The sequence below is a fragment of the Cyclopterus lumpus genome, chromosome 17 (genome assembly GCF_009769545.1).
Source record: "Cyclopterus lumpus isolate fCycLum1 chromosome 17, fCycLum1.pri, whole genome shotgun sequence".
Taxonomy (NCBI): domain Eukaryota; kingdom Metazoa; phylum Chordata; class Actinopteri; order Perciformes; family Cyclopteridae; genus Cyclopterus; species Cyclopterus lumpus.
The window spans coordinates 16,640,120-16,655,029 of record NC_046982.1 but is presented as its reverse complement, the minus strand read 5'-3'; the positions used below and the strand labels follow the sequence as shown (position 1 = coordinate 16,655,029).

Sequence of the window (14,910 nt, the reverse complement as noted above, 5' to 3'; positions counted from 1 at the left end):
AAAAACTGGTTCTATTTGAATCAAATCATTTTCAATTGTAATTATGTTTTAAATTTATAACAAATATCTTAATGAGGTCCATATGAATACAACAGAAAGATTAATATGTTAGGAACCAGTTTTCTCTGCAGCCTTATTATGCCACACGTGAAGTGACAGACTCCGTGTAAAGTAAGGTGCATCGAACCCGGGACAGATCCAATTGTTGTTGAACTGGTTGTATCCCTCAGCACTGAACAGGTCACTTCCTGGCCAGAGGAAAGCACACGGGTATATTCAACATCATCATTCCTTACGAAGTAAAACATTGACATACAGTAGATCATTGAGTGAACACTCGTGGTGTCAGATGAATTATTTACCGATGATCAGGTTCTGGAGGCTGCAGTAGTTTGTGTTTCTGGAACTCAGATGCTGCCTCTCCCTGCACATCAGAAACATTAGAAGACAAACAGGTTGTCAAAAGAGGAACGTCAGTGACTGAAGCCCATTCACTGATTTCTTTTCTTTTCAGTCGCTTTAAAGTCAGAAAAATAACATCTCCCCTCATTGTGTCACATTTCTCTTTCATCTGATTATTAAAGTCCATGCTGCAGCCGTTAATGTTCACAGAGCAGGTGTTGCATCTTGTGACCAAGTGGAGATGGATAATGCTTTATGATGGTGTTTGAGTTGCATGACACCCAGAGGGCTAAAGGGTCAAACATGCATGTTAGACAAGGTGCGTGTGAATTCAACGCTCTGTCATTTCTCACATGTTATCTTGGATATGGGGAGACCACAGGACTCACAAGACACTCAGTCACGTTTTACCAGAGAAATAGATCAACAGTATCTAAAGTTGATCTATTATTGATTTTTCTGATGCTGTGAAGGATACATGAGCCTTTAAGTTATGACATTAATAAACCTAACGCTGACTGCTCTGCAGGTTGTTTGGCATCTCGTGCGAAGATGTCACTGGAAAGCTGGTGAGCCAGATTAAAGCCTGGCAGATCGGGGAAAGCTGTGTGTATGCAAGAGAGACCTCCGATTTCTCATGTCTGGCTCATGTATTGTTGAAGTATAATACATAAATGAAATCGACATTTCCAGCATCAATTTGTGACCGAGTAGAGACAGATCATGCTTTCTGATGGAGTTTCTAGATTTCATAACACATGCGCCGAGTTAAATATGTAAACATGTTAATGGTTGCACCATTAGGTCAAAACATGTGTGATGATTACATCTATAAATCCTGTGGTCTTGAACAAAGCTTTTCCAGCTTTTAATTGAAGACAGTTTCAGTTCTGAATGAGCTGCAGCCGCATATCGTTTTGGGGAGTTTTTCCTGATCCGATGTGAGGTCCTGGGACAGCGATGTCGTATGTGTACAGATTGTAAAGCCCTCTGAGGCAAATTTGTAATCTGTGATATTGGGCTATACAAAATAAACTGAATTGAATTTTTAAAAAGCACTTACGGTCATCTTGCAAACGGTGGACTGCTCGAGAAGAAACTGGAAGTCGTTGACTTGCTTGGTTGCCGGAGACGTGTGCGTGGCTTTGATCAGGTACGGAGCTGTGGACACAAGCTGCAGAGCATTTCACATTCAGTCAGGTCAAGGACATGTCCTACGCTGTGCATCAGGTACTATACTTATCATAGTAGGCAGTAGGGAGCACAATATGAAAGGATACATATAGATTTGATTTGATTTTAGTTGTGACACCAGCTGCAGACAAATGGCCAAATGCATTGCGGCCTATTTAAAAATTAGATTAAGGACAATGTACATTATCTCTATGAGGAAATTATAACATGTTTACATCCATCGGGTGGCTTCCTGCATTCCGATTCTCATTAAATTAATGCCGGAAATGTGGATTCTTTTCACCAAAAATAGCTCATGTATTTTACTTTAACAATACACGAGTTGACTGAGATGTTTCTGACCTCGTACGAGCACTTCTCTCCTGCATACAGACAGCTTTCCCCGATCTGCCAGGCTTTAATCTGTGAACATTAACAGCATGGACTTCAATAATCAGATGAAATAGAAAAAACACAGAACATTAACTTGAAGATTTCCCAAAAGCACCCACAGAGCACTCTCACACAGTTTGATACAACGCAGGCTAATGAAATCTATAACTACTAAGAAATAAACATTACCATTTGACTTTGCACTGTGAGGTTCTGTCAGCCAGTGAGACGGTGATTGTGGCCCCCAGGAGGAGAGCTGAAGCTACTAACGGGCATCTCAGGTCCATACTGAAGGCAGGTGGGTCCCGTGTGTGGACGGCATCTGAATGTGTCTCCTCGCTCTGCACGGAGGGCTTAAAAGACCAGCTCGCAGGGTCATGTGGATACCTGGAAGCACAACATTGATTAACATGCGCCACAGCATGGGAGAGAAAGAGAGTGGTTGGAAACTGAAGATAACAATATAGACGCAGAGGTAACGCAGGCAACGTTATTTTCACAACAATTAGACTATTTTATCATTTAGAATACGGCTGAAAAACACACTATAGATTGATTTCATACATTCTGCATCCATTGCTTGCAATTGAGGATGGTTCACAGTTAATTTCATATCTCACATACCTCCAGTGTACATGCAGATAGTTTTGGTATTATTTGCATGTGCATGTTTTGTTACATATATATATATATATATATGGAATGGAAAATGAACAGAGTTTTGTTTGTGGGGTTCACAACATTGACAGATTACATAAAAACAGCACAAAACATTTCTCAATTCACGGTTTCTTCAGCTGCTAAATGTGTCGCCACGTTCACCAGCATGAGGCTAACGTCTGATGAGCAGGTGATGTGCAGTGTTTTCCTTTGTTCCTTTGTTCCTTTGTTGCTGGAAACAGCAGTCTGCTGTGGCTAAACATTACATGAGGGCAGTGGGAGTGAACCAAAAGTTAAAGTGTGGCCGTTACACCAAAACAAGGAGCTGAAAGAAGATTTAATTTGCACCTCTTAAAACTCAAGCACTGGAACATAGTTGTGTCATCAGTGACCAGAAAAACGTAACCAGAAATAGTCAAAGAAAGAGTGGTCAGCAGCATTTATGTTCCTGCAACTCAATCCCCCACTTTATATGTGCATGATAACGTAACTTTAGATGGACCGAGGAGCTGCAGTCTAATGACCACCAAGTGTGGAGAACATTGTTATTAATTTATCATCATCTTATGATAGTCAGCACTTTTGTCCTTTCAGTTCACTTGTCTGAAAGTTGAAGAGTTTTTGGTATGACGCCTGAAAGAAGGTCTATGGGTAACACAAGCTTAAGAGATTGTAAAGTTGTGTTCTACAACATCAAATACGTCAGTAAATACCCCCTCTTAGGAATATTGAGGTTTCTCCGTGTCTTTGAAAAGGTAGTTGCTAGCTAGTGGCTAAAAGAGACTACAAAACGTCATCACACCAAAGCGACCACGGTGTAGTTCATTACAGCATAACAGCAGATTTTCTCCTCTGCACAAAGCATTCCCTCTTCATAAATCATAAAAGTGGCTTTCATTTGTGACGATTATCTTGATGATCAAAACATGTAAGTGTCATAAACTTGTGTTTCCCACAAAGTTTATTTTCCGCAATAATAAAGATCTAATGGTAATAAATGTTGTTGAGGGAACCAGTGCGATGCTAACTTCCTACAAAAATCAATGTTCTCTGCAGCACTGGATGGTCTTTGACTTCATGGTCATTGGGGTCCTTGAACCTCTTCCCCTTGGTGATAGTAACAATGTCTAACAGCAGCACAACACTGGAGAGGATCTGTTCTCACACTGATTACGATCCGTTTTCTTCTGAGAACATGACACGGATTCTGCCTATAAATAGCTTTCGTCATGGAGCATGACACACATGACTGTGGCCATGAAAAAGAGTCCTTTGTATTCTCTTGACATGACATTTCTGAAAGGTGTTGTGTTAAAATTAAAGAAAAGAACTCTGTATTTGATATTGGGTGGTAAAAAAACGTAGGCTTATAATAATGTGAGCAGGTTGTCAGAGGAGGACCATCCCAAAGTTCTCATCTGCAGTCTGCTCTCTACACGCTAAAAGTGGAACTGCAGCAAAAGTATATCAGTTTAACATTCATTTGAGATTCGCTGATAATGTTGATAATTACATTCATATAACGGTCTTTGTAGTTACATGCAATCTGCTTTTAAATCTTAAAATTATAATTTTCCCTTAAACCATCTGTTGATATTTATGTATATACATGCTATTTTATTTTATTTGTTTAACCCCTTGAGCAGCCACTTTGGTTGGCAGGCTTTGTCACTGAACATGAACATTGTTGTTGTGTGTTGTTTTCTTCCTGCCATGAGACTGACACTGAATGCGAGCAGAAGTTATTGACAATCGAGAAATTAAAAGACAAAGTTCACATAACGCATGGACTTCTGGTTGATTTCTGGAGTATCAGGTTTTTATTTGCAATTTATGTTATCAAAGATGGTCACAAAACAGTTAATTGTGTAAAAATGTCAGTATTGGTAAACATGTCTTTCCATTTTTGCTTTTTTTTTTAAACAGGAGAATAGTGCATGTATGGATGCATAACCTGTGTGTCATTTGAATTATATAGCAAAACTAACACATTTCTCATAACACATCTCATACGCTCACATTTAACCTTTTGAAAACCGGCTATTTGAATAATGTTGGTGTTATAATAAAGGCAACCCATGTGTGCTTTTGTTCAGATGTGTAAATATTAGTATATGTGTTACTGGCAAAAGTTGAATTTTCAGGTTCGCCTAGAAAAAGGATGATTATCTCTTGGAAGGATGCAGAGCAAAAACCACAGAGATCATAACACAATATGTGAACAGTCTCTCTGCAAAGTTTGACTTTGAAAAAGTAAAGAAGAACAAAGTTAGAGAGGTTTTAGTACAGATTAATTAGGCGAAATGGGCATTTGGGCGCCATCTGTGCAATTTGAATTTTCTCATGTACAAAACCTTATATTTCACTTGTATATTAGTTATGGTGTTCAATACATCCAAATATAGCAGTCTTTGTTGATTAGAAGAAAAAAAAAATGATTGAAATGGCTTAGCGATGAAAGTTGTATATGTTGTAGTCATAATTTTTTTCGATCTTCTTCACTGTCATCATAAACTTCAGATCAGGACGGATCTCCTGGATCATGCGCATGACCTGAAAGACACACATTATTTTTACTCATCATATCCAAGCCAGTGTCCACCGTACAGTCAATAACAGATAGATTATATCAGATAGCACTATCAATAATGACTCTTATTATCATAAAAATGAAAGCCAGAATTGGACATGAATGTAGATTTGTGAAGACAGTGAACACGGTTGCAGTGACTTACCTGGTCCAGGACTGGAACTATTGTTGTTTCATTTAGCTCAATATAGGAGTGGACAGTTGCCACAAGGAAGGCCACAACTGGTCATACAAAAGAAAATTCATTAAAATCACATCAGACATCAAGTTGAATCGTATTGTGCAAGCTTAAAAAGCACTTACCATCGTCTGTTGACTCAGATGGAGGCAGGTCCGGTGCTAAGGTAGACAGCATCCCATCGACGAGAGAGGGTACTGGGGGGACATTAAAAATAAATTAGGCCCCATTTCAAATCTAGACTCCCTATAAACTCAATAAATATACTCTCAGTATACACATTTAAAAGGATCTCCTTTACAACTCCCAATAATTTAAATTACTCACGGTTTGATTGTGCAGCACACAAGGCCAAACACCCAGCCAAGAGAACCAGCAGCAGCATGTTGAAGCTTAATTCCCCCAAAAAGTGTGAAATCTGTAGTGGAATAAGCCGTCTGCGTGTGCAGCTGCTTTTGTTCTGTACCAGGAAGTGTAACCCTTATGTGGGTGTGGCAATAAGTAACAAAAGCTCAGTTTCTCAAAAAAGGGCTCGGCAAGCCAAGCAGGTAACCAAAACACACGGTTCAATGAAACCTGAGACAGAAGTTCCCCATCTAAGCCTGTAGAGGATGCACATATTCCAGACCCTGTGAATTATCCAAAGAAAAGCTGAAGAGTGAGATATTTGCTACAATTTAAAAAAATGTAAAAAAGGAGTATCATGTTTCTTATTTTAATCAAAGAAAAACTTACATCAGTTTTTAGATTTTTGTCAAACTAAAGTCTGTTAATATACATTTCGTGTGATAAACAAGTCTTTCGATTACATTATAATAACTACAATGAACGTGAAATAGACAAACTCTACAAATTTAAGAATAATAGTTAAATGAACAACAACATACTTTTTAATTCATTCAAATACATTAAAACACCAAACCCACCCTGAACCTCTTTTTACACATTACACAATTAAACCTCACATCACATCATAGGAGGAGATGGTCATCGATCCTGTAAGTGTAATCCTCTTTCTCTTGTTCTTCATTCACGACAGTAAAATAAAGTGTGATAATAGTCACTATGGGTTCTTTAAACTGCTGCTGCTGCTTGCAGAGCTGGAACATCTAGAGGTGGTGGAGGGAGGGGAGGTCAAGGTCAGATCCAAGCCCAGTTCCACCGTCTTCAGCACGGGGGAGTGCAGTGCAGAGGCCCTGGGGCTGCTGCTGTTGGAGGAGGCAAGAGACCTGCAGCGGTGTACACAGGGTGAAATATATATTTATGTTTTGTATTTCTATCATTATATCAATTCAATGTATGAGTTATTCTCAATCAGATTGTGGAGCATACCAGTAAAACCAGTGTTTTCCAGCTGATTATTATATTCCATTGACAAGATAGATAGATATACTTTGAAGCAGCAGAAGTTACAGAGTAAACATAAAACTTTAACATTAAGTATGAAAAAATGCACAATACAATAAAATATTATATCTTTATTATTTATTTTTTCTTAAATTGAATGTCCTATTCAATTTAAGAAAAAATAAATAATAAAGAAAATGAAAATGAATAAAATGCAAAGTGTATACAGAGTATATAAGTGTATATAAAGTGAAAGCGGTGCAAGGTTTATCGATGTTGTTCAATTTGAGGAGGATCTGGCCAGAGATGATTTATTATCAGGAATGTTCTCCTGTATCTGTCCTTGTGACACCTTTATGATTAGTCTTATAATTTAACCTCATGGCCGCTGATTGTTTCTCTAACCTCCACAATTACCTTCTCTGTGCAACAGGTCTAATTAAGAAGGAATCAAGTCTGACCTGAAAGAGGCGAAGCTTGTCTTGGAGCTCCGGTGGCTCGAAGGAGTGGAAGATGAAGATGGAAGAGACAGATTGGCCTGAAAAAGGGCGAGACACACTCAAAGTAAAGGCATTTGTTTTTGCCACTCCATGAATCCCACACATGACTCCATACATGACAATAAAGAATCATTAGCATGGCTAAATGCTAAATCAATCCTCTGAATAAAACTAATTGTGTCAATTGTTTTATATACCTGCAGGAAGTATTTCTCCAAAACTGATCTGAGGTCAGGTTTGTCCTCCATGGCCTCGCTCAGCATGCTGTTGATACCCTTATTGAATTCTTTCAACTCCCTCAGCTGAATGTCCTTCTCCTCAAAAGTCTCCGTCTTGGTGTTTTGTCCCGAGCGGATCTCTTTAGTCAGCTTAGAGCACTAGCAGACAGAGAGGACACACACACAAAAACTAATGTGATTATGGTGACGGCTAATAATGTGGTCAAAGATACCCATAATATAAAATACACACAACATTATTCCTTTATTCACCCCTCACTCCCAGTATTCAGGGGAAGTAGCACAGGCATCACACCTGCTTTGTGGCTCTGTCCACCTTCTCCTGCTGGGAAGCGATTTCTTTCTCCAGTTTACTGATGAGTGAGTGTTTGTGCTCGATCTTATTTTTCTCCATCTTCTCCTCCTGCTGCAAACTCTCCAAGGTGTTGTCCATGTCCTGGGAGCAGAGCGTGGAACACCGACACACGTCACACAGAAGCAATGCACATAGGGGCAGACCACCTCACTGGTAGACCGAGGTGTTGAGTGAGTTTATTCATGACCCAAAACTAAATAATACATTCAGCTGCTTGTGTACTACTCAAGCGGAGAGACAGGGATGACGAGAGAGGGCTTTAACAAGGAAGATCTGCTTTTAATGTGTGATTGTTTGCTCTATGTTCTTATTATTTTTATTTATTAGGGTCCGAGCAACTGACAAAGTCCCTATTTGTTTTAGCTGTAATTTTATTTATTTTTAGGATGTTATAATTTTTTTATGTAAAGTGTCTTTGAGTATCACGAAAAGCGCTATATAAATTAAATGCATTATTATTATTAAAATATGGCAAATGAAAAACAGTGGAAAGAGTGTAGAAAGAAAGAAAAGCTGGCAATACTGACAATAATGTCCAACAGTGTACAACATGAGTTGTGCTGTAAATTGGGTTGTAATAAAATAAGGCGTAATATACAAAACATAAAACTATTACTGCTAAATGTATATTAAGTGCAGTTTTGCTAGTATAACCTACTTAGTGTGAATAGTAAAAGAGGAAGTGGGATTTAGTTGACACATCTGGCATTAAAATGCTGTTGACAGTAACATGTTTAAATTGTAGGCTGAGCTCTGGAGGATATATTCCAAATGTAAGACAAATAGGGGAGTGTTGTGATGGGCCATGCTACTTTTTAGGATGATGTATTTAGTGATCAGGAACTAAGGAAATAACCTGTAGGTCCTGTTGGAGCTCTTGGACTTGTCTTTTCTTATACTTCAGCGTCTCCTCAGCCGCCCTCAACTTCTCCTCTAGCTTCAGTTTTTCCTGTTGCTCTGGACCTGAAACAGAAACAGTCTAAATGACTTTGTGATCAATGAGAGCTGCTCCACTGATTGAACGGCCAAAGAGGGAAATGACACTTAAGTCACTTCCTACTCTTAAGACTGCTGTTGCTGATCTAGTTTCATTCCGTCTTCCTGGTCACACGTACTGGATGTGTTTACTTTGTTGAGGGATTTGCGAAATGCTGAGTTACTGTTGTTGAACAACTGAATGGTGTTCTCCAGAGCTCTATTTTCCTGCTCCATCTTCCGGATTTTAGCATCCAGACCGTCCCCCTTCCGCTTGAGCTCCTCTTTGTCTTGTGCAGCCTGATGAAAGGCACACATCAAAGAATCAAAGTGTTCGGCTTCAACGGACTCTGCGTGTAACGCGGCGGTGTGTTCAAAGACCTCTTACCTTTGCGATGTAGTACGCCTGTGATTTCTCCTCTTCCCCCTCAGGAGCTGCCATCGAGAGCATCACGACCTCAAAGCGTTTCTTCATCGCGTCGATCTTGGACAGCTTCTCATTCAGTTCAGCACTTCAACACAAGATCAAATCGGTAAATAAAGTGATCGTTCTTCTGTTAAACATATTCTCAATCATGCAAGTATGACATGAAACTGAGAGCGACGTTTTATAGAATAGCGGGCTGGATGAGCAAAGGCTGAAGGAGCGTGACAGCTGGTCTTCGTTTGTTACCTGAGTCTCTGTCTCTCCTGCTCACTGATCCTGAGCTGGTGGCTGAGCATTTCTTTGTAGACCTTCACTTCCTCCTCCCGGTCCTTTATGGCTTTCTGCAGCTCCAGCTTCCTCTTCTCCAAGGACAGCACGCTGCCCGCCTTGTTGTACAGCAGATCCCTCATACGCTTGACCTCTATCTTCATGACGTTGTGCTCCACCATGTTGTCCTGATCGGGAACGAGTGAAGGCAATGTAACTTCAGATGGTGCTCATTTTAAGATACGTGGCATAACGTCAGCTATATTTGAGTGTAAAACCCTTAAAAATATTATTAGCTGATTGATGACATCAGCTTTTTTGTATCAGGTATCTAGATAACACTGACATCTGGGGGTTGAGTGCTGAGCAGCGTGTATTGACATCCTAAAAGGTGAGAGCTAGAGATGCAACTCACAAGCATTTTGATTATTAAATTATCTCATTATTTCTTTCATGACTCAGTTTTTCCTTTAAAATGTCAATAAATAATATGTGCTAAAATAACAGTTGTCACTATGTCCTGCAATCTACAGGCTAAACTGAATAATTACAACAAATAATAAAACAATTAAAAGAGGAATTGATCATGAAAATACGTGTTAGATTTACTATGGTATGAAAAACATAAAAATGACACTTCACACTGTTATAGTTGAGTGGCGGAAACCACTAAATGTCGGGTGGTTTTACTTAATAAATACTTATTTCAAAAATTAGAGGAATGACCTTCCAAACTGAGATATAACCTTGAATCAAACAAAGTGAAGAGAACCACACGGAGTATGTCCACATGTCTTGGTTTTATGTTTTAAGGACAGCAGTTCGTTACCTGTTTCCTGAGCCTGAGTCTCTTCAGCTCCTTTTCATTGATGTTTCGGAGAAGGATGAAATCCTCTACCTTGTCAGTCAGATCTTTATTTTGAGTCTCAAACTTCTCCATCTCCTTCCTCAAATAGCGAATATCAGCCTGTCAGAGCCAAGGACACGTGTGAGAGGGAATTATTTCCCTGGTTCAGTGAGTGACAAATGCAGAATGTTACGGTGAGGTGACAATCAGACCGACCTCAGACTCCTTGAGGGTGTTGGTAAGCATGTTGGCTGTGTCCTTCTTGTCCTCAAGGGCTTTCCGTAGCTCAGCAATCTTTAAGTTGAGCATTTGCTTTTCATCTGTTTGAACGTTACCTTGCAGCCTTGCCAGTTTTCTACTCAGGCCGACGATCTGAGAGTCCTACACAAAGCAGGAGAATGAAAGGAAAGTCTGAGTCTAAGTGTTGCTATTGCACCAGACTAGGGAAAGCTGGGTAGTGTGATTGTAGAAAGATTGTTGGTAAGCGTGCCTGTTCACTCATCGTCATCTTCTGTCTTAATACATCCTTCTCCAGCTTTTTGAGCTGGCAGTCGAGCCTGGTGATGGTGTATTTACTCCTTGAAATCTGTGCAATAGAATCCTTCTCTTTTGTCTTGAGAGCCTGAAAACGCTCTCTGCGACAAAAAAGTTCCTCCCTGCCGTCGAGCAGCTGGACATCCAACTCCTATAGCAAGGCACAGATCAGACAGGGTTACACAGGAACAGCACAAAGCTATTGCATTTTGAGTTAGCAGATCATGTGTTTATTCCTTTACAGAAAGGTCCCATCTTTGATTGATGGTCAATTATTGGCTGTGTTGTGTTTTTAGGAGAACATTAGCTGTTAATCAAAAATATCAACAACCAATAAAAAAGTGTTTATTAATTGTTAAAACAACATCCACCAATCACATGGTATGAAGTCCTCTATGTAGCATGAGAGGGGTTATTGCAGCTTTAAATTCATGGCTAAACCAACACAAGTTTATGTTTTGATTGTGCCTAAAAGTTCTGAGATGCAAAATGGTCCTCAGGTGAGGAACAAACAATAATAAAAATGCGTTCAACAACAGAATTATTTTCCAACTGGCAGCATAGCAAATTGCCGGTTTATGTTTCAGGACCGTCAGGCTGCTCACCTTGATTGCGTATTCCTCATCTTTGAGGAGCTGCTCCATCTGGTCAGCTCGCTCCTCCTCACTAAGGGCTGTCTGAGTCACGACTTTCAGCTTCTCTCCCAGTGCACCGTTGTAGGCCCGGGCCTGCTTGAGTCTACAACACACACACATATATACAGACGGCGCTTGGGTACTAAAGCTAAAGCGATTATATAGCAACAGGCATGCGTTGTACGATGTCACTGACTTGTCGTCGTTATCCTGGATGTCTTTCTTCATTCTGGATATGTGGGATGTCGCAGACTTCACATTGGAGTTGGCTCGGTCCAGTGTGCCTTTGCAACTTTCAAGCTGCAAGACACATCACATGACAACTCACTCATTCTTTAAACGCACATTCAGTTAATCCCACAATGGAAAACATTTGTGAACACGATTCAAAAGCTGACCTCATCCTTCAGCCCGCTGCAGATTTTCTCCTGCTCATTCAAATCCTGCCGCAGCTTTATAGCCCGTCGGTTGGCCACGGCTATATTCCTCTCAGTTTCCTTGTTGTTGTTCTTCTGAGTATCCAACAAGTGCTTCTTCTCTGCGATGGTGCCGTTCCTCTCCCTGATGTTCTGATTGGCCTGGACAAGTAGCTGAATGTAGGAAGGAACAAGACAGGATTACACTTTTTACTTGAGCGGTCCAACGTGCGTTCATTCTGTTGGTTTTAATTGTTCAGAGCTTTATCAAATAATACATATATTTTATTTGTATATGCTTTAGATAAGTCTGCATGTCTTTTAGCAACAGAAGTGTACAGTCACACTTTACCAGAGCACACTTCTGCATCTCAGCGTCTCGTCGCTTCATCTGCCCGATGGTGTTTTCCCATTGGTGAATGAGCTGCTGCGTCTCCAGGTGGGCCTGCTGCCAGTTCTCTGTAGTTTTATCCAAAGCGATCTGTTTGGAAAGCAGAACAAACGTGTGTTCTTGTAGCCATCGTGAAAAGTCTTAAAGGTTTCAAATCTGTCGCATGAACTGTGAGAGTGGTTTCTTATCGTACCTGTGCGGATAAAGTCTCAGTCAATTCTTTGTCAAGTGCTTTACGCTTTTCATTGGCCTCCAGTGTCTTCTTTTCTATAGCCAGTGTGAGCGACTATATTTGAAAAAGTACAACGCTCTTAGTTCAGGAAGTTAGTTTACTGAACACAGAATATGTGCACGGCCGGTTGATGCTTCTCTAATTCGGCCCTTTTCTCCTCACCTTGATCCTCAGCTCATCTTGCTGGGCGTACTTGATGATGGCCATTGTGTCCTCATCTTTGCGTGCTGACTCCTCTAAAAAGGCATCCATGGTCTGCTGGTCCCAGTTCATCTGGTTCCTGAACTCCTCTAGCTTCTGTTTGGCTTTGAAGATATGGTTCTGAGGCAATGGACAAAGGTTGAGTCGTATTTTAGCACCAAGCAGCTATAATTGTTTCTATACGTTAAAGTATATATGCTGTGGATGGTGTAGACCTCTAGCATGTTCTTCCTTTCTGCTAAAGACCTCTGATCATTCTCCATCTTAACAGTCTCCTGTGCGAGGCGACCCGACTCCCTTTCTGCGAGAGCTGTGAGGTGTTTTTCCAACTCTCTCTCCCTTTCCTTCGCCTTACACAGAGCCTGTGAGCAGGGAAATCAAAGAGAGAAATTAACAACACACCCTGATATTTGGACTATACCCAATTACAAGAGAAGAACTTTGTCTGACATTGAATAAATACACCACACATTCTGATACACTTACCGCAGTATTATCCAGCTCTTGTTTAGCATTTTTGAGGTATTCGGTCATTAACTGCTTTTCATCCTTGTTCTTCTCAAGTTTGTTTTCCAGTTGCACCAACTCTGTCTCTTTTTTACGGATCTGTTGTTGAGGAGGTCATCATTTTAAAAGCAAAACATATATGGCATTTTGTTTGTTCTCGTCAGCTGTCTCTATGGTTTGACCATCACTACATGCAGTCACAAACATTTGTCTTGTCACACATTATTAACAGTTTTAACCAAAAACACATTACAACTTGTGAATCATAGTATTACGTGGGATAAAGCTAATAAAGTAATTATTGCAATATGGTCACAATGTAGAGCATTATATAAAAGTTACAGAGGAAGCTCATGCAGCCATGTAGGTTTTGATAGTGTGCCACGTGACCTGGAATATATCAATTTGATTATTTGAAGTAAAAACAACAACTTCAGACAAAAGTTAAAATATGCATCACTGGCCACAGTTCAATACTGAGAAACAAGACTTCCAGAAATACAGAGAACATCCCTGAATAACTAAGCAAATATTGTGGGCAGTCTAATACAGGAACTACAGAGAAATTTTTTTGACACACTTCTCTTATATTTGCCAGTTTTCAACAACGTTTCATGTTTACTTTATAAGGGAAACAACGTGTAGGCCATACACACAGACACACACACACGGTCCTACGAGGCAACACAGGCTCAACCAGCTGATATCATTTTGTAACGTTGAACTGAAACGTCTTGTTTTGAGGTTTAACGGGGACTAAACGCACCGTTACATGACATGTAGCTTCCCGTTACATGTCAAACCTCCAACTGGTTTGTACGGTGTTGGTGTCATGACCTCCTCACACTCACCTCCTCCAGCAAAGCCTTGTTGTCCGCGTTGGGCTCGGGCACCGCGAGGCGCTCGTCCCAGCCCATCGCGGATAAGACTGAGTGCACAGCGCGCGCCATGTTCAGAAACCTCTCCGTCCAATTAAAAAAGGATGATGGTTGTAATCAACTGATGCGATCAGTAGTTTCCAATTCTTCAGTGTGCTGTTGCAATCCGCCGTCTGTTTGTCAAGTTGTCTGTTGCCCTTAACAACCGCGTGTGCCTTTAAACGGCGTCACCACAAGGAGGCAGCGCGAGGCCAGGCGGAAGGATGCAGCGCATCACATCGTAAAGTCCACAGAAGTATCTCCCCCCCCCCCCCCCCCCCCCCCCTTCTCAACTAATGAAATGTCAAAAACGCTGACTATACAACACGAACAATAGGAGTTATATCTCAAAACGTATCATACACAGATACAGTATGAAAGGGACTAAGTATGGCGAAAAGAAAACAGAAGTCACCCCAACGTTTGCAGAATTATGGCCTCTCCCTAAAAGTGTAATCACTTATGTATAATTTAACATAACCAACCCAAACATTATCAGACCAGCTGAACATTCAGTTATACAGACTTCTCCAAGCTGGAAACAAATGACCTACCAGTCATTAACAAAACATAATTAGTGTTGCAGTGAGAGGAAGACATTTTGACATTGTTTATGGTATTTGACCTCATAGAACTCAAAACATTGGTTTCATTTGTTAGAGAAGGCATATGTGCCTGAAATCAGAAGTATTCTCTAACCAGGGGTTACTGAGAATGACCTCTA

At 40.4% G+C, this 14,910-nt stretch overlaps 2 protein-coding genes across 2 annotated transcripts; both read right to left on the bottom strand.

Annotated features, from left to right (window-relative positions):
- Positions 1-12: 12 nt before the first annotated feature.
- Positions 13-2,291, bottom strand: wu:fc46h12 (uncharacterized protein LOC568958 homolog). Its single transcript, XM_034554559.1, has 5 exons — positions 2,158-2,291; positions 1,939-1,998; positions 1,466-1,576; positions 363-424; positions 13-248 (listed from the first exon to the last, which is right to left on the bottom strand). The coding sequence occupies exons 1-5, from the start codon at positions 2,158-2,160 to the stop codon at positions 242-244; spliced, it is 243 nt and encodes an 80-aa protein (XP_034410450.1). The 5' UTR covers positions 2,161-2,291; the 3' UTR covers positions 13-241.
- A 3,886-nt stretch (positions 2,292-6,177) lies between these two features.
- ccdc39 (coiled-coil domain containing 39) lies at positions 6,178-14,424 on the bottom strand. The gene is made up of 20 exons (XM_034555692.1): positions 14,121-14,424; positions 13,249-13,368; positions 12,978-13,124; positions 12,724-12,882; positions 12,523-12,615; positions 12,291-12,419; positions 11,921-12,112; positions 11,719-11,822; positions 11,493-11,625; positions 10,844-11,038; positions 10,570-10,734; positions 10,336-10,473; positions 9,486-9,694; positions 9,201-9,324; positions 8,953-9,112; positions 8,694-8,800; positions 7,778-7,918; positions 7,441-7,620; positions 7,205-7,281; positions 6,178-6,625 (listed from the first exon to the last, which is right to left on the bottom strand). The coding sequence occupies exons 1-20, from the start codon at positions 14,217-14,219 to the stop codon at positions 6,460-6,462; spliced, it is 2,838 nt and encodes a 945-aa protein (XP_034411583.1). The 5' UTR covers positions 14,220-14,424; the 3' UTR covers positions 6,178-6,459.
- Between the last annotated feature and the right edge of the window lie 486 nt (positions 14,425-14,910).

Bases quoted from the DNA above. Each gene is read 5' to 3' on its own strand.
- wu:fc46h12 (XM_034554559.1), bottom strand. The intron at 1,577-1,938 runs GTCAGAAACATC...AATGCTCTGCAG, and splicing joins GAGAGAAGTGCTCGTACGAG to CTTGTGTCCACAGCTCCGTA. The intron at 425-1,465 runs GTAAGTGCTTTT...TCTGATGTGCAG, and splicing joins CCACCGTTTGCAAGATGACC to GGAGAGGCAGCATCTGAGTT.
- ccdc39 (XM_034555692.1), bottom strand. From the start codon at position 14,219: ATGGCGCGCGCTGTGCACTCAGTCTTATCCGCGATGGGCTGGGACGAG. The intron at 12,113-12,290 runs GTAAAGTGTGAC...TCCTACATTCAG, and splicing joins AGATGCAGAAGTGTGCTCTG to CTACTTGTCCAGGCCAATCA. The intron at 9,695-10,335 runs GTAACGAACTGC...GTTCCCGATCAG, and splicing joins GACTCAGGCTCAGGAAACAG to GACAACATGGTGGAGCACAA.